The 18,700-nt window shown below is 42.0% G+C and overlaps 1 protein-coding gene across 2 annotated transcripts in view; it reads right to left on the bottom strand.

Annotated features, from left to right (window-relative positions):
* The window catches only part of LOC139761438 (uncharacterized), a 37,295-nt gene extending 18,764 nt beyond the window's left edge, over positions 1–18,531 (bottom strand). The window contains exons 1-6 of one of the 2 annotated variants that reach the window (XM_071685638.1): positions 17,708–18,530; positions 15,903–16,026; positions 15,241–15,597; positions 14,566–14,688; positions 9,482–9,745; positions 1,089–1,352 (exon numbers count right to left, since the gene is read on the bottom strand). In XM_071685638.1, the coding sequence (XP_071541739.1) occupies positions 1,089–1,352; positions 9,482–9,745; positions 14,566–14,688; positions 15,241–15,597; positions 15,903–16,026; positions 17,708–17,797 (1,222 nt within the window). In that variant the 5' untranslated portion in view covers positions 17,798–18,530. Of the gene's footprint in view, positions 1–1,088; positions 1,353–9,481; positions 9,746–14,565; positions 14,689–15,240; positions 15,598–15,902; positions 16,027–17,707 lie in introns of both variants that reach the window. The other variant, XM_071685639.1, reaches the window with a different exon arrangement.
* Positions 18,532–18,700: the final 169 nt, after the last annotated feature.

Consider the following 18,700-nt stretch of genomic DNA (forward strand, 5'->3'; position numbering starts at 1 on the left):
TTTTTGAACCATGTCCTTGAAAAGCATTATAAGACAATGATGCTGAAATGATAACATGAAGTATTTAAATACTAGTTGCAAACTTCTAGTCATGCAGATAGTGAGAAGATACACTGTTTATCTACCTTAAGTAACATTTAGCCATTATAATAATCAATAACAGTACTACACTACCAGTAGGTTAATTTTCTAAGTTCTACTGCCTTAAATGTATATCATAAAAGAGTGAGATATGAATTACAGATAGCTTCATAAGTTTCTGTACATGATGCTCATGATATTAAGACATAAAATAAAGGTAACAGAGGTAGCAGTCAACAGTGAAATGTTACTCTGAGGAAAAGACTGAGTCACAGAGGAAATGAAACTTCTCTGGTTGTTTAACTTTAAAGACATCATTCATGAAAAAGCTTGTTCAAGACTGGCAGTTTTGATGGGTGTGAAAAGGAAGATGAACCATAGATGAACACAACCATCATCCAGGCAGCTATACTGGAGTATGCTATTCTGTCAAACTCCTCCTGCATGTCTTTTTGAGAGAATATAGTATAGGTTTTTAAAGGAATTTTGTGAGGGCCCTGAGGAAAATACAGCATGAAAACAAAAAGTTGGACATTTTGGCTAACCTGATGGTAGCCAATCATGCTGTCATCAGCTCCACTTTCTTGTATTAATGGTGGAAACTCTGGCATCAGTAATGTTTTCAGATATGTTGTCAAATACTTGTTTTAATATATCACCATCAGTTGGCCCAAGACAGACAGGCAACAGGAATGATTCACAGTCAAAACTCAGTGGCTGTCTCTTGTAAAAATTGCTAACCTACATCATACCCTCAGATGTAATACAGAACTGAAATACCTATTGATGCTATAAGTTTGGTTTCCCAATCAGTTTGGAGGAAACTGACACAGGAAAATAATTAGTCCTATTGATGAATGAGACCCTTAAACGTAATTAAAGACAACAGAACTGAGGAGGTATGTGAGTTCTTTTACCTCAACAGTCAATGCCAGTGTGAGGTGCAGCTGTACGTTATGCAGAGTGAATGTGGAGTACCACAGTTGTGCAAACAAGAGTAGACTTACCGTCTTGGATGCAGCAGACACAGCTATGACTGCAGCCCTTGCTAAAATAGTTGCCGGACAAGCAGTTCTCTGCTTTCGTGCATTCTCCCCCAATTTTAATGCATCCTCGCTTGGTCGTGCATGTATGTTCAGGCTTAGCTTTGCAACACATGCACTTTTCACCATGGCAGCCATCTATTATAAACTTCTCTGTTGTTAAGTCACATTCTTTCTTACAAGTTCCACCTTTTTTAGTGCACTTGTTCTTTGGCGTGCATTCTTTACCTAAAAACATAAACCATGAAAAGATAGCACAGGCATAGGCAAGCAAAGTGTACATGGGGAATTAAACACAAAGCTGAATTTTGTAGTAATTATGATATAAGCTTATATGTGGTGTGATTAAATAAAGTTATCAACACACACTAAAGTGGTTAACATTTGAGACCCACCAATCTAATGGTCCCTGGTTCACATCCTAGGCATAACAAAAGCCAGCTACCTCACAACCAGCTAACTGTTCATCCCCCCATCGGGGCTAGTCAGGAATAGGTACATAAGATTAACATAGTGTACATATATATATTTTTTTTTATTATTATTATACTTTGTCGCTGTCTCCCACATTTGCGAGGTAGCGCAAGGAAACAGACGAAAGAAATGGCCCAACCCACCCCCATACACATGTATATATATATGTCCATACACGCAAATATACATACCTACACAGCTTTCCATGGTTTACCCCAGACGCTTCACATGCCCTGATTCAATCCACTGACAGCACGTCAACCCCGGTATACCACATCGATCCAATTCACTCTATTCCCTGCCCTCCTTTCACCCTCCTGCATGTTCAGGCCCCGATCACACAAAATCTTTTTCACTCCATCTTTCCACCTCCAATTTGGTCTCCCACTTCTCCTCGTTCCCTCCACCTCCTACACATATATCCTCTTGGTCAATCTTTCCTCACTCATTCTCTCCATGTGCCCAAACCATTTCAAAACACCCTCTTCTGCTCTCTCAACCACGCTCTTTTTATTTCCACACATCTCTCTTACCCTTATGTTACTTACTCGATCAAACCACCTCACACCACACATTGTCCTCAAACATCTCATTTCCAGCAAATCCATCCTCCTGCGCACAACTCTATCCATAGCCCACGCCTCGCAACCATACAACATTGTTGGAACCATTATTCCTTCAAACATACCCATTTTTGCTTTCTGAGATAATGTTCTCGACTTCCACACATTCTTCAAGGCTCCCAGGATTTTCGCCCTCTCCCCCACCCTATGATCCACTTCCGCTTCCATGTTTCCATCCGCTGCCAGATCCACTCCCAGATATCTAAAACACTTTACTTCCTCCAATTTTTCTCCATTCAAACTTACCTCCCAATTGACTTGACCCTCAACCCTACTGTACCTAATTACCTTGCTCTTATTCACATTTACTCTTAACTTTCTTCTTTCACACACTTTACCAAACTCAGTCACCAGCTTCTGCAGTTTCTTACATGAATCAGCCACCAGCGCTGTATCATCAGCGAACAACAACTGACTCACTTCCCAAGCTCTCTCATCCACAACAGACTGCATACTTGCCCCTCTTTCCAAAACTCTTACATTCACCTCCCTAACAACCCATCCATAAACAAATTAAACAACCATGGAGACATCACACACCCCTGCCGCAAACCTACATTCACTGAGAACCAATCACTTTCCTCTCTTCCTACACGTACACATGCCTTACATCCTCGATAAAAACTTTTCACTGCTTCTACAACTTGCCTCCCACACCATATATTCTTAATACCTTCCACAGAGCATCTCTATCAACTCTATCATATGCCTTCTCCAGATCCATAAATGCTACATACAAATCCATTTGCTTTTCTAAGTATTTCTCACATACATTCTTCAAAGCAAACACCTGATCCACACATCCTCTACCACTTCTGAAACCACACTGCTCTTCCCCAATCTGATGCTCTGTACATGCCTTCACCCTCTCAATCAATACCCTCCCATATAATTTACCAGGAATACTCAACAAACTTATACCTCTGTAATTTGAGCACTCACTCTTATCCCCTTTGCCTTTGTACAATGGCACTATGCATGCATTCCGCCAATCCTCAGGCACCTCACCATGAGTCATACATACATTAAATAACCTTACCAACCAGTCAATAATACAGTCACCCCCTTTTTTAATAAATTCCACTGCAATACCATCCAAACCTGCTGCCTTGCCTTTTTATATATATATATATATATATATATATATATATATATATATATATATATATATATATATATATATATATATATCCCTGGGGATAGGGGAGCAAGAATACTTCCCACGTATTCCCTGCGTGTCGTAGAAGGCGACTAAAAGGGGAGGGAGTGGGGGGCTGGAAATCCTCCCCTCTCGTTTTTTTTTAGTTTTCCAAAAGAAGGAACAGAGAATTGGGCCAGGTGAGGGTAGTCCCTCAAAGGCCCAGTCCTCTGTTCTTAACGCTACCTCGCTAATGCGGGAAATGGCGAATAGTTTGAAAGAAAGAAAAAGAAAAAGAAAGAAAGGTGAGAACAATGGAAGTAAGGGGAGTCGGGGAGGAATGGGATGAATTTAGGGAATCAGTGATGGATTGCGCAAAAGATGCTTGTGGCATGAGAAGAGTGGGAGGTGGGCTGTTTAGAAAGGGTAGTGAGTGGTGGGATGAAGAAGTAAGAGTATTAGTGAAAGAGAAGAGAGAGGCATTTGGACGATTTTTGCAGGGAAAAAATGCAATTGAGTGGGAGAAGTATAAAAGAAAGAGACAGGAGGTCAAGAGAAAGGTGCAAGAGGTGAAAAAAAGGGCAAATGAGAGTTGGGGTGAGAGACTATCAGTAAATTTTAGGGAGAATAAAAAGATGTTCTGGAAGGAGGTAAATAGGGTGCGTAAGACAAGGGAGCAAATGGGAACTTCAGTGAAGGGCGTAAATGGGGAGGTGATAACAAGTAGCGGTGATGTGAGAAGGAGATGGAATGAGTATTTTGAAGGTTTGTTGAATGTGTCTGATGACAGAGTGGCAGATATAGGGTGTTTTGGTCGAGGTGGTGTGCAAAGTGAGAGGGTTAGGGAAAATGATTTGGTAAACAGAGAAGAGGTAGTAAAAGCTTTGCGGAAGATGAGAGCCGGCAAGGCAGCAGGTTTGGATGGTATTGCAGTGGAATTTATTAAGAAAGGGGGTGACTGTATTGTTGACTGGTTGGTAAGGTTATTTAATGTATGTATGACTCATGGTGAGGTGCCTGAGGATTGGCGGAATGCGTGCATAGTGCCATTGTACAAAGGCAAAGGGGATAAGAGTGAGTGCTCAAATTACAGAGGTATAAGTTTGTTGAGTATTCCTGGTAAATTATATGGGAGGGTATTGATTGAGAGGGTGAAGGCATGTACAGAGCATCAGATTGGGGAAGAGCAGTGCGGTTTCAGAAGTGGTAGAGGATGTGTGGATCAGGTGTTTGCTTTGAAGAATGTATGTGAGAAATACTTAGAAAAGCAAATGGATTTGTATGTAGCATTTATGGATCTGGAGAAGGCATATGATAGAGTTGATAGAGATGCTCTGTGGAAGGTATTAAGAATATATGGTGTGGGAGGCAAGTTGTTAGAAGCAGTGAAAAGTTTTTATCGAGGATGTAAGGCATGTGTACGTGTAGGAAGAGAGGAAAGTGATTGGTTCTCAGTGAATGTAGGTTTGCGGCAGGGGTGTGTGATGTCTCCATGGTTGTTTAATTTGTTTATGGATGGGGTTGTAAAGGAGGTAAATGCAAGAGTCCTGGAAAGAGGGGCAAGTATGAAGTCTGTTGGGGATGAGAGAGCTTGGGAAGTGAGTCAATTGTTGTTCGCTGATGATACAGCGCTGGTGGCTGATTCATGTGAGAAACTGCAGAAGCTGGTGACTGAGTTTGGTAAAGTGTGTGGAAGAAGAAAGTTGAGAGTAAATGTGAATAAGAGCAAGGTTATTAGGTACAGTAGGGGTGAGGGTCAAGTCAATTGGGAGGTGAGTTTGAATGGAGAAAAACTGGAGGAAGTGAAGTGTTTTAGATATCTGGGAGTGGATCTGTCAGCGGATGGAACCATGGAAGCGGAAGTGGATCATAGGGTGGGGGAGGGGGCGAAAATTTTGGGAGCCTTGAAAAATGTGTGGAAGTCGAGAACATTATCTCGGAAAGCAAAAATGGGTATGTTTGAGGGAATAGTGGTTCCAACAATGCTGTATGGTTGCGAGGCGTGGGCTATGGATAGAGATGTGCGCAGGAGGATGGATGTGCTGGAAATGAGATGTTTGAGGACAATGTGTGGTGTGAGGTGGTTTGATCGAGTAAGTAACGTAAGGGTAAGAGAGATGTGTGGAAATAAAAAGAGCGTGGTCGAGAGAGCAGAAGAGGGTGTTTTGAAATGGTTTGGGCACATGGAGAGAATGAGTGAGGAGAGATTGACCAAGAGGATATATGTGTTGGAGGTGGAGGGAACGAGGAGAAGAGGGAGACCAAATTGGAGGTGGAAAGATGGAGTGAAAAAGATTTTGTGTGATCGGGGCCTGAACATGCAGGAGGGTGAAAGGAGGGCAAGAAATAGAGTGAATTGGAGTCATGTGGTATACAGGGGTTGACGTGCTGTCAGTGGATTGAAGCAAGGCATGTGAAGCGTCTGGGGTAAACCATGGAAAGCTGTGTAGGTATGTATATTTGCGTGTCTGGACGTGTGTATGTACATGTGTATGGGGGGGGGGGTTGGGCCATTTCTTTCGTCTGTTTCCTTGCGCTACCTCGCAAACGCGGGAGACAGCGACAAAGTATAAAAAAAAAAAAAAAAAAAAAAAAAAAAAAATATATATATATATATATATATATAAGGTGGTGAGAGTAAGTGAGCTTGGGAAGGAGACCTGTGTGAAGAAGTATCAGGAGAGACTGTGTACAGAATGGAAAAAGGTGAGAACAATGGAAGTAAGGGGAGTGGGGGAGGAATGGGATGTATTTAGGGAATCAGTGATGGATTGCGCAAAAGATGCTTGTGGCATGAGAAGAGTGGGAGGTGGGCTGTTTAGAAAGGGTAGTGAGTGGTGGGATGAAGAAGTAAGAGTATTAGTGAAAGAGAAGAGAGAGGCATTTGGACGATTTTTGCAGGGAAAAAATGCAATTGAGTGGGAGAAGTATAAAAGAAAGAGACAGGAGGTCAAGAGAAAGGTGCAAGAGGTGAAAAAAAGGGCAAATGAGAGTTGGGGTGAGAGACTATCAGTAAATTTTAGGGAGAATAAAAAGATGTTCTGGAAGGAGGTAAATAGGGTGCGTAAGACAAGGGAGCAAATGGGAACTTCAGTGAAGGGCGTAAATGGGGAGGTGATAACAAGTAGTGGTGATGTGAGAAGGAGATGGAATGAGTATTTTGAAGGTTTGTTGAATGTGTCTGATGACAGAGTAGCAGATATAGGGTGTTTGGGTCGAGGTGGTGTGCAAAGTGAGAGGGTTAGGGAAAATGATTTGGTAAACAGAGAAGAGGTAGTAAAAGCTTTGCGGAAGATGAAAGCCGGCAAGGCAGCAGGTTTGGATGGTATTGCAGTGGAATTTATTAAAAAAGGGGGTGACTGTATTGTTGACTGGTTGGTAAGGTTATTTAATGTATGTATGACTCATGGTGAGGTGCCTGAGGATTGGCGGAATGCGTGCATAGTGCCATTGTACAAAGGCAAAGGGGATAAGAGTGAGTGCTCAAATTACAGAGGTATAAGTTTGTTGAGTATTCCTGGTAAATTATATGGGAGGGTATTGATTGAAAGGGTGAAGGCATGTACAGAGCATCAGATTGGGGAAGAGCAGTGTGGTTTCAGAAGTGGTAGAGGATGTGTGGATCAGGTGTTTGCTTTGAAGAATGTATGTGAGAAATACTTAGAAAAGCAAATGGATTTGTATGTAGCATTTATGGATCTGGAGAAGGCATATGATAGAGTTGATAGAGATGCTCTGTGGAAGGTATTAAGAATATATGGTGTGGGAGGCAAGTTGTTAGAAGCAGTGAAAAGTTTTTATCGAGGATGTAAGGCATGTGTACGTGTAGGAAGAGAGGAAAGTGATTGGTTCTCAGTGAATGTAGGTTTGCGGCAGGGGTGTGTGATGTCTCCATGGTTGTTTAATTTGTTTATGGATGGGGTTGTTAGGGAGGTAAATGCAAGAGTCTTGGAAAGAGGGGCAAGTATGAAGTCTGTTGGGGATGAGAGAGCTTGGGAAGTGAGTCAGTTGTTGTTCGCTGATGATACAGCGCTGGTGGCGGATTCATGTGAGAAACTGCAGAAGCTGGTGACGGAGTTTGGTAAAGTGTGTGGAAGAAGAAAGTTAAGAGTAAATGTGAATAAGAGCAAGGTTATTAGGTACAGTAGGGTTGAGGGTCAAGTCAATTGGGAGGTGAGTTTGAATGGTGAAAAACTGGAGGAAGTGAAGTGTTTTAGATATCTGGGAGTGGATCTGTCAGCGGATGGAACCATGGAAGCGGAAGTGGATCATAGGGTGGGGGAGGGGGCGAAAATTTTGGGAGCCTTGAAAAATGTGTGGAAGTCGAGAACATTATCCCGGAAAGCAAAAATGGGTATGTTTGAAGGAATAGTAGTTTCAACAATGTTGTATGGTTGCGAGGCGTGGGCTATGGATAGAGTTGTGCGCAGGAGGATGGATGTGCTGGAAATGAGATGTTTGAGGACAATGTGTGGTGTGAGGTGGTTTGATCGAGTAAGTAACGTAAGGGTAAGAGAGATGTGTGGAAATAAAAAGAGCGTGGTTGAGAGAGCAGAAGAGGGTGTTTTAAAATGGTTTGGGCACATGGAGAGAATGAGTGAGGAAAGATTGACCAAGAGGATATATGTGTCGGAGGTGGAGGGAACGAGGAGAAGAGGGAGACCAAATTGGAGGTGGAAAGATGGAGTGAAAAAGATTTTGTGTGATCGGGGCCTGAACATGCAGGAGGGTGAAAGGAGGGCAAGGAATAGAGTGAATTGGAGCGATGTGGTATACAGGGGTTGACGTGCTGTCAGTGGATTGAATCAAGGCATGTGAAGCGTCCGGGGTAAACCATGGAAAGCTGTGTAGGTATGTATATTTGTGTGTGTGGACGTGTGTATGTACATGTGTATGGGGGGGGTTGGGCCATTTCTTTCGTCTGTTTCCTTGCGCTACCTCGCAAACGCGGGAGACAGCGACAAAGTATAAAAAAAAAAAAAAAAAAATATATATATTTTTTTTTTTTTCATACTATTTGCCGTTTCCCGCGATAGCGGGGTAGCGTTAAGAACAGAGAATTGGGCCTTTTTTGGAATATCCTCACCTGGCCCCCTCTGTTCCTTCTTTTGGAAAATTAAAAAAAAAAAAAGAGAGGGGAGGATTTCCAGCCCCCCGCTCCCTCCCCTTTTAGTCGCCTTCTACGACACGCAGGGAATACATTGGAAGTATTCTTAATCCCCTATCCCCAGGGATATATATATATATATATATATATATATATATATATATATATATATATATATATATATATATATGATGATACAGCGCTGGTGGCTGATTCATGTGAGAAACTGCAGAAGCTGGTGACTGAGTTTGGTAAAGTGTGTGGAAGAAGAAAGTTAAGAGTAAATGTGAATAAGAGCAAGGTTATTAGGTACAGTAGGGTTGAGGGTCAAGTCAATTGGGAGGTGAGTTTGAATGGAGAAAAACTGGAGGAAGTGAAGTGTTTTAGATATCTGGGAGTGGATCTGGCAGCGGATGGAACCATGGAAGCGGAAGTGGATCATAGGGTGGGGAAGGGGGCGAAAATTCTGGGGGCCTTGAAGAATGTGTGGAAGTCGAGAACATTATATATATATATATATATATATATATATATATATATATATATATATATATATACCAGTGTAAAACTAATTCCCCACAATACACTTTTCTGTAGCTATGGGAGAAACTCTGGCATCTGTAATGTTTTCAGATATGTTGTCAAATACCTTTTTTTAATATGTCACCACCAGTTGGCCCATGACAGACAGGCAACAGGACTGATTCATAGTCAAAACTCAATGGCTGTCTCTGGTAAAAATTGCTAAGCTACATCATACCCACAGATGTAATACAGAACCAAAATACCTATTGATGCTATATGTTAGGCTTCCTAATCAGTTTGGAGGAAATTCACACAGGAAAATAATTAGTCCTACTGATGAATGAGTCACTCAAACGTAATTAAAGACAACAGAACTGAGGAGGTATGTTAGTTCTTTTCCCTCAACAGTCAATGTCAATGTGAGGTGCAGCTATACGTTATGTAGAGAGAATTTGGAGTACCACAGTTGTGCAAACAAGAGTACACTTACCGTCTTGGATGCAGCAGACACAGCTACGACTGCAGCCCTTGCTTAAATAATTGCCAGACAAGCAGTTCTCTGCCTTCATGCAATCTCCCCCAATTTTAATGCATCCTCGCTTGGCCGTGCATGTACGTTCAGGCTTAGCTTTGCAACACATGCACTTTGTACCATGGCAGCCATTTATTATTAACTTCTCTGTTGTTAAGTCACATTCTTTCTTACAAGTTCCACCTTTTCCAGTGCACCTGTTCTTTGGCGTGCATTCCTTACCTAAAAACATAAATCATGAAAAGATAGCATAGACATAAGCATCCAATGTGTACATGGGGCATTAGATGAAAAGCTGAAATTGTAGTAATTATGACATAAGCTTACATGTGGTGTGACTGAATGAAGTTATCAACACACACTAAAGTGGTTAACATTTGAGACCCACCAATCTAATGGTCCCAGTTTCACTTCCAGGGCATAACAACAGCCAGCTTCCCCACAACCAACTGACTGTTCATCCTTCCATCAGGACTGGTCAGGAATAGTTGTGGATATATGTTTGAGTACATAAGATTAACATAGTATACATATACAAGTTTAAGAGGCAGGGGAAATACCAGTGTAAAACTCATTCCCCACAATACACAAATAATAATGATAATTCACAATAAGTACTGAAACTGCAAATGCTGATGGTATAGAAAAGCTTAAAATGACAGTAAAGAGTTCAAGAGATGGAGACTTAGGAGTTTAAGACTCCTTCCCTGTACTGCACTCGCCCCTTACCATTCTATCTTTATGAAGAAATGGCCTCTTTCACTTCCAATTATTCTGTAGCTGTTACGCATAATGCAGCAAAACCACAGCCCCCTGCCTCCAACCATGCCCCACAGACTTTCTGAGGTTTCCTCTACCTACTCCATACACCTTAGTTCAGTCCACTGACAGCTTGTTATCCCTTGTCTACTATACTGCTCCAATTCCCATGAATGCCTTTCACCCTATTGCATGGGCTCAGAGCACTCAAAATCTTTTTTTTTCACTCCATCCTTCCATCTTCAGTTTGGTCCTCCCCTTCTCTTTTTCCCTCCACTTCAGACAAATATATCTTCTTGTCAACCTCTCCTTACTCATTCTCTCCATATGTCCAAATCATTTCAGCATACCCTCTTCAGCTCTTTCAACCACTCTTCTTATTACCACACCTCTCACTTATCCTTTTATTATTTACTTACTCAATCCACTTCACACTACAGAGTGTCATCAAACATTTCATTTACAAAACATTCACCCTCCTCCACATATCCTCATCTACAACTCAAGCCTCTCATCCACACAACGTTATTAGGACTAATATATTAAACATACCCATTTTTTCCCTATTCAGATTATGTTCTCTCTTCCCACACATTCCTCAATGCCCTCAGAACCTTCATCTCCTCACCCACCTTATGAATCATTTCCACTTCCATTGTTCCACTTGCTGCCATGTCCACTTACAGGTAAATGAAACACTCTACTACCTCTAAATTTTCTCGAATCAAAATCACACCTAGCTAACCTATCCCTCTACCCTGAAAACCCAATTATTTTTTTTAACTGTGATGGACATAGCATGGGCAAATAGCATGCCCCAATCTAGGCCACCTTGGTGAAAGAAAAAAGTTAAAGAGAAACTAGAAATCAATTAGGGCTCAACAAGTGTTCACAGACCTGATTCTTAAAAGAAGAAAAGTAATATGAAAAGGGAGTGGAAAAAAAATGAAAAGAATTCCACAGCTAAACAAATTCTTAAGTGGCTGGTCTCAACACAGAAGCTGTGGGAAGCAGCAATCAAATGCATGGCATGAGTCTAGACCTTGAGGGTGGGGACAAATGCAGACAGTTCATGTGAAAAATGGGCGATATAATACCTACAGAATAGAGGGAGAACAGCAACATATCGGCATACATAAAGGGAAGGTTGAAGAAAGGTGATGCCAGGAGAATTATTGACATGGAAGGCTTTCGATTCCCTCTAGTTAAAAGAGAATTGGAAACTGAGTTCCTGAATGTGTAAGCAGTATTCCCTACTTGACTGAATAAAACTTCTGAAGATGTGAAACAGTTGCTCACAAGAAAAATAGTTATGGCACCTATTCAATACTCCCAGCTTTTGGGAAGCAGACTTTGTGATTTTGATAGTGCATAGCTTCCAGAACAGAGCAGAGGATATGATTATGTCCATCAGGTTTATATTATTACACGGGTGAATTGTGATACTATGGAACAAATGATTCTAAGAAAGAGAAATAGGTAAAAATTTCATTCGAGCACCCTTAGATTTTATGAGGTTACAACTTCTCCAGTCTGAAATGCTGCAAAGCTCTGAACTGAGAGAGGAAATACAATCAGTACAAGAATAGAATGAATGTTAAGGGAGGAGGGGAGGAAAAGTGAGTTTTGAAAAGTGAGATCACCAGCATAATGTTAGAAAACAGAGAGAAGCGGTGAAACCAAAGGAGGGAGCTTTAGAAAGCAAAGACTTATGTCACACACTGTCAAAGGCTATGAAAAAAGTTTCACCAAAATCCCTAAAGAGATGAGGGCCTGAGGTGAATCACATGAGAGATCACCAGTAGACCTGGTTTTTGTACCACAGTGGGCACAAACTCTACCCTGGATGTGGAAATAATGAAAGAAATTATAGTTCAAGATCTGACAGTGCAGAGGAGAAGCAGCCTTGGACAGTTGGATTTTAGAGGGAAGTAAAAGATCAGGGGAAGAAGTAATCAGATAGTGTTTAACTGAGGGAAGTTTAAAATCATGGTTACAAATGTTGCAGAAATGGATAGAAAAAGAGACAGGGTAAGAGGCTGTAGTAATGAGAGTGGGATGGATCCCAGTCGCATGATGGTGGTCGAGTGGGCCCTTTGATATGCTTAACTCCTCTCGACTTGTGGCGCTGCTACAAACCAGTGCCAGAGAGTTCAGTATTGGCAGTACTGCCATTCATTACAGACTTTGCAAAATAAGAAAAACTAGAAAAAGAGATAAGAATGTGTATGAGTTAACAAGTGTTGTGTCTTAGAAAAAGAGTGCATGCAATTGGGGTTAGGTGCCAGCAACCCACTTGTTGTTGAGGCAAGAGATAAAAGACAGCAAACTTGGCCTGAAAGTGGTTATGTAGCAAAAGCTGTAGTGCTGGCTTACTGTGCCACAGCCACTATCTTGAAACCCAGGTGGTATAACCTCCCTGGTTGGTGATTGCTTGCCACCCACTACTATTACTTCAGAATAAGAGCAGCAGTGGGTGCCACCTACTACTATCATACCTTGCTTTTGTTCACATTTTTTCAACTTCCTCCTTTCACACACTCTTCCTATTTCAGACACCAACTTCTGCAGTTTCTCACTTGAATCCACCACCAGTGCTGTGTCATTAGTAAAAAGCAAATTACTCTCTTCTCAGGCTCCCTTACCCACTAAAGACTGCCCACTCATCCCTTTCTCCAGGACCCTCATATTTACCTCTGTCACCACCCCAACCATAAACAAATCAAACAGCCATGGTTCCATCACATATCCTGGCCACAAACCCATCTGTATTTGGAATCACTTACCCTTCTTCCTGAAACTCTTGATACTCACACATCCCAACCCTCATTTGCCCTCTTTTTCAACCTCGATTCCTTTCTCTCGACCTCCTCCTGCTTTTTCTTGTACATCTATTCATCATCTGCAATTAATACTCACACAACTCTTTTTCTTCTCTTTCACAAACAATCTAACTCTGTCATCCCACAACTCACTACCATTTCTCACCTGCCCACTTCCTACATCACACACTTCTAAACACACCAGCACTGCTTCCCTAAATATTCCTATTCCGGACCAATTCCCCTTGCTTTGTCTACTCTCCCTTTTTGCCGTTCTACACCCAATCTCTCCTAATATTTCTTTACATATATATCTTTTCCAGCTCACTTATTTTCACCACCCTCTTCTCATTCACATAATTTCCTCTTTTCCAAAAACCTCTAGAAATCTTCATCCTTACCTCCACAAGGTAATAATCATACATCCCTCTCTCAAGACATCTGCATCTTCTGCCCACCTATCAATTAGTATGTAAGCCAGTAAAACACATAATTTTTCCTATTCAACTAAGTACTCTTATGTTTGTCCCTCTTTTTCAACCTGGTACTTCCAGTCGCCAGTCCTGCACACAACTCCACTATGTGGGGACTATTCACATCACTGAATACCCCATGTCCCCCAATTATACCCTCAACTGCCACATTATTCACTCTCACATTCAATTCACCCATAACTAACACCCAATCTGTTGTATAAAAACCAATGACATGCTCACTCAGCTGCTCTCACAACACTTGCCTCTCATCATTTTCACTCTCATGGCCAGGTGCACAAGCACTAATAATTGTCCATCTCCCACAATTCACTTTAATTTATATCTGCATCAGTCTAGAACTCAATTCCTTACACTCTTTCACAAATTTCGACAACTCCTGCTTCAGCAATAGTGCTACCCTATCCTTAACTTCTGCCTTTAAACAAACCCCTGACTTTACCCCTGCAACATTTATAAACCATTCATCCCCTTTCCCATTAACCTTTGTTCCTTTTCTCAACATACTACCAATCTCTCCTTTCTTCTCAACTTGGTTACAGCCACACATGTTCAGACATCCCAGCCTGAGCCATCGAGGAAAATGACCTCTCCATGCTTGGCTCCTTCCGTTCCAACTTTTAGAAAAATGAATACAAAAGGGGGTTTCCAGCCCCCCATTCCCACCCCTCTTAGTCACCTACTACATGGAGGGAATGCAGAGGCAGAAAATTCTTTCTTTACTTGAAAAAGTGGAACATATATTTTAAAAAGCTAAAAGTTAAAAATTCATTACTTATTGTATGTGATTGGTTGTGTTGCCTTGCACAAGCTACCTACCTATTTTACATGGAAACAAATGTATATACATACTAAGAAAAATCTGCTCAATATTCATTACTTCACCATAACTGATTACTTATACAGGACCTACAATGATGCAACAACCAACAAAATGTTAAGAATATTGCAGTAATATGTATCTTACGTTTGGGCTTGCAACATCCACATCCAAAGCCATTGCAATATCTTTTATTAAGTTTCCATCTTCCTCCTTTGCACTGCTCTTGTGTTGCACATATCCCATTCTTGCAATCTCCATGGCATACACCTGGTACCATGAGAAAACAAAAATTAATTTCACTGCAGAATGCAATAAGAAGAAACACCGGTCTTAAACACTGATATACATGGACATAAAATGTCAAGAATGTTGCTTCATATGCCTTGGGCTGATGATGGCCATTCCTGTATTTGCTGTAGCCTTCTGGTTTTGACACTCCATTCATGCATTTACAGTGTGTAGTGCATCTACCCCTATTGCAGTGTCCAGAATAGCAGCATAACAGAAATACTTCAGTATAACTTACACTCCCCTGGCCAATGTGCCATGAATGGATGTAGGTATTAAGCAGGACATACTGATTCTACAGGGAAGCTTTCATCTTTCCTACATTATGGTACTAGAATATACACACCTGCTGCACTAAGGGGTACGACTGGATATGGCACCCTTGCTACATAAAATGGTACTATATATTCACCCCTTGACACACAAGATCTGCCTGTCAATACTTGTACACTCTCCCACCATATCCTTCCTTCATTCCTTACTTTTCTATGTCTTTCCCTAGTTCTGTTTTTATTGTTATTCCTCTCTTACCTTTCTTGTTGGGTTTGGTCGGTTCTGCCCAAAATCTTGGGCTAAAGTCTCCTCCTCCAGTGAGTGTTTGCTTCACGTCATCTGCCACACTGTCTCCATTCATCTGACTGCCATTCCCTTCCCCTAAAGTTTCTGGGGATTTCAGTTGTTCTTCCCACTGAATTTCTAGACTATCTTCAGAAGCTCTCTTGGTTCTTTCTCGCCTACTGTTGACAATGTAACTGGATTTACCTCGACCTTTCCCAAAAGCTGTTTTGGAGTTGCTATCGTCTCCTCTTCCAGTGGATCCACTATTTGTTTTATCTCTTGGTAGCTCCTGTGTACCTGATGCCACACCCAACTCTCTCTTGGTGCGTCCTGGTGAGAGAAATAACAGAAAAAAAAATCAAATTCCACTCACATCAAAATACTTAATGTACTCATATCAAAAGAGTGTGAGGTAATATGTGTGAACTCATTAATATAGAACACTTTCACTACCAAGAACATAAGGAAGGATAATATACCCACTCTCTCCTTCTCTCCCATGGGCTATGGGATGTACTGGGATGTGCTGTTAATTGGTCCACAGAAACCTCTTGAAGTGGTTGCCACCAGAGCTTAAAGCGCTAGACCTAGATGGCACTACAGACCAATCTACCCAACACTTTCCGTCTACTCACCCGCCATGCAGCAAACCGCATTTGGCCCACAGTCATCCGCGCCTAAGACCCTTATGCAATTGATGTGGTGTTCCTCCCTACACTGGGCTCCACTTGACACACATGATGATCCCTCAGTGCCTTCCTGTTGTGGATGATAACATTATATCCATAGAAAGTGTTATTTGTTATCACTGCCAGGGATCTCAGCTTCCAATCGGAAGAGAGATAGACTGAACAGTGCACTCTTCTGTTGGGGAATATATTGCAACTGCCATCTGCTGCCCTATCCACTACCATGTATCTGCAGCATCCCATTTCCTCCAGTGTCTCAACCCAAATTCAAATGCAAACTGAACTCTCTCTCTCTCTCTCTCTCTCTCTCTCTCTCTCTCTCTCTCTCTCTCTCTCTCTCTCTCTCTCTCTCTCTCTCTCTCCCATCTATCTCTCCAGCAAATCTACCTTTCTAAAACCCTCCTTATCACCTTCCTCACCACCCTATCCATAAACAGATTAAGCAGTCATGGTGACATCACCCACCTTATTGCCAACTCACCTTCAGCTGGAACCAATCACCCTCTGCTATTCTCTACCCATACATGCTCTAACCCCATCTCTCATATACTCTTATCATTTATTTCCAGCACTTTCCCCCATGCATATCTTTCAATCATTCCTTTTCCTCTAGTAATGCCTATAAATCACTTTTTTTCCTCTTTCTTGGCAACTAAACTCCTTCATCCCACTATTCTACCTGCTGCCCTTCCACTCTACACTCACACACACAGCCCTGGGGGCTGGTTGACAGAAGAGGTTCCTGGCACAGGCTAGGGTGTGTGCGTGTGTGTGTGCACAAATGCATGAGATTAAAAGATGGTGCTTGTGAATATATATACATATATTATACTTTGTCGCTGTCTCCCGCGTTAGCGAGGTAGCGCAAGGAAACAGACGAAAGAATGGTCCAACCCACCCACATACACATGTATATGAATACATGTCCACACACGCACATATACATACCTATACATCTCAACGTATACATACATATACACACACAGACATATACAAATATACACATGTACATAATTCATACTTGCTGCTTTTATTCATTCCCGTCGCCACCCCGCCATACATGAAATGACAACCCCCCCCCCCTCTCCTCGCATGTGCGCGATGTAGCGCTAGGGAAAAGACAAAAAAGGCCACATTCGTTCGTTCACACTCAGTCTCTAGCTGTCATGTAATAATGCACCGAATCACAGCTCCCTTTCCACATCCAGGCCCCACAGAACTTTCCATGGTTTACCCCAGACGCTTCACATGCCCTGGTTCAATCCACTGACAGCACATCGGCCTCGGTATACCACATCGTTCCAATTCACTCTATTCCTTGCATGCCCTTCACCCTCCTGCACGTTCAGGCCCTGATCACTCAGAATCTTTTTCACTCCATCTTTCCACCTCCATTTTGGACTCCCACTTCTCCTCGTTCCCCCCACCTCTGACACATATATCCTCTTGGTCAATCTTTCCTCACTCCATGTGACCAAACCATTTCAAAACACCCTCTTCTGCTTTCTCAACCACACTCTTTTTATTACCACACATCTCTCTCTTACCCTTTCATAACTAAGGCTGCATTTGGAGTGTGGAATGGGACAGGGAAACGGCTTAACGAAACAGCCCACAATTATATAGGACTCATAATAATGACAATAATAATAATAATAATAATAAGTAAGAACGTATGGAGAAAAGTTCTTCCGTTCTCCTCTCGTCCTCAATGTTTTTTACTGAACATTCTCGGATCACCTGGGATATACCTGGGCTCGAACCGCAGCGATGGCGAGCAGAGCCACACCCAACAGCAGCTGCTGCTGCTGCACCACCACCAGCTTCCTCTTCATCGTCATTTTGGAGTTGGCTTCGAAGTGCACTTCGATCTCAATCACCTCCTCCTCCTGCTGCCGCTTCTTCGTCGGAACCTCTTCAAATGAGCGTCGGTACGGGCCAGCTGCTCTCGAAGTCAGTTTCCCCACCGGGCGACAACACCAGACTGCACAGCCTTTGCCGCTTCCACGCCCTTTTTTTTTTATATATATCTACTGCTGGAACACTTGCAACCGAACCGCCCCGCCCCCCAGATACGAGGGCGGGGCGGTGGGAGATGGGAAAGCTGTTGTGCAACATGCACACTCAAATCCAATGACATGTACAGGTTCTTCGGGAACGCCATATTGGTCATATTCGCTTAGCTATAAACAAGAGACTTTTTCTAATGATGGCAGTCCTAACGCTAACAAGGAATTGCTAAAACATCTTACCTAAACTGATTTAGAACTTAGCTTGACCTGACCTGACCTGACCTGACCTAAGGGTGCGAGATGAGGTTAAGTATTGCCACTAAAGGAGCCGAAACATGGTTTGTATAAGCATCTCACAACAAGGCTGCTAAGATTCTGGTATGACAGTAAAAATACGAGGTGTACATACAGTCATGCATATCCCATTTTCATTAAAGCAAAGAAAGGGACTTGATTAATTACCCTAATAAAAGATGCCAAAATCTAATGAATCAAAAACATGGACTTTTGATCATCAACCAAGGCGTTTCTGTATACAATTGCGTTTCCTTACTATGCACTCCAATTTTCTGGGTGTTGATTGAGAGGGTGAAGGCATGTACAGAGCATCAGATTGGGGAAGAGCAGTGCGGTTTCAGAAGTGGTAGAGGATGTGTGGATCAGGTGTTTGCTTTGAAGAATGTATGTGAGAAATACTTAGAAAAGCAAATGGATTTGTATGTAGCATTTATG

This window comes from Panulirus ornatus, chromosome 40, assembly GCF_036320965.1.
Source record: "Panulirus ornatus isolate Po-2019 chromosome 40, ASM3632096v1, whole genome shotgun sequence".
Lineage (NCBI taxonomy): Eukaryota > Metazoa > Arthropoda > Malacostraca > Decapoda > Palinuridae > Panulirus > Panulirus ornatus.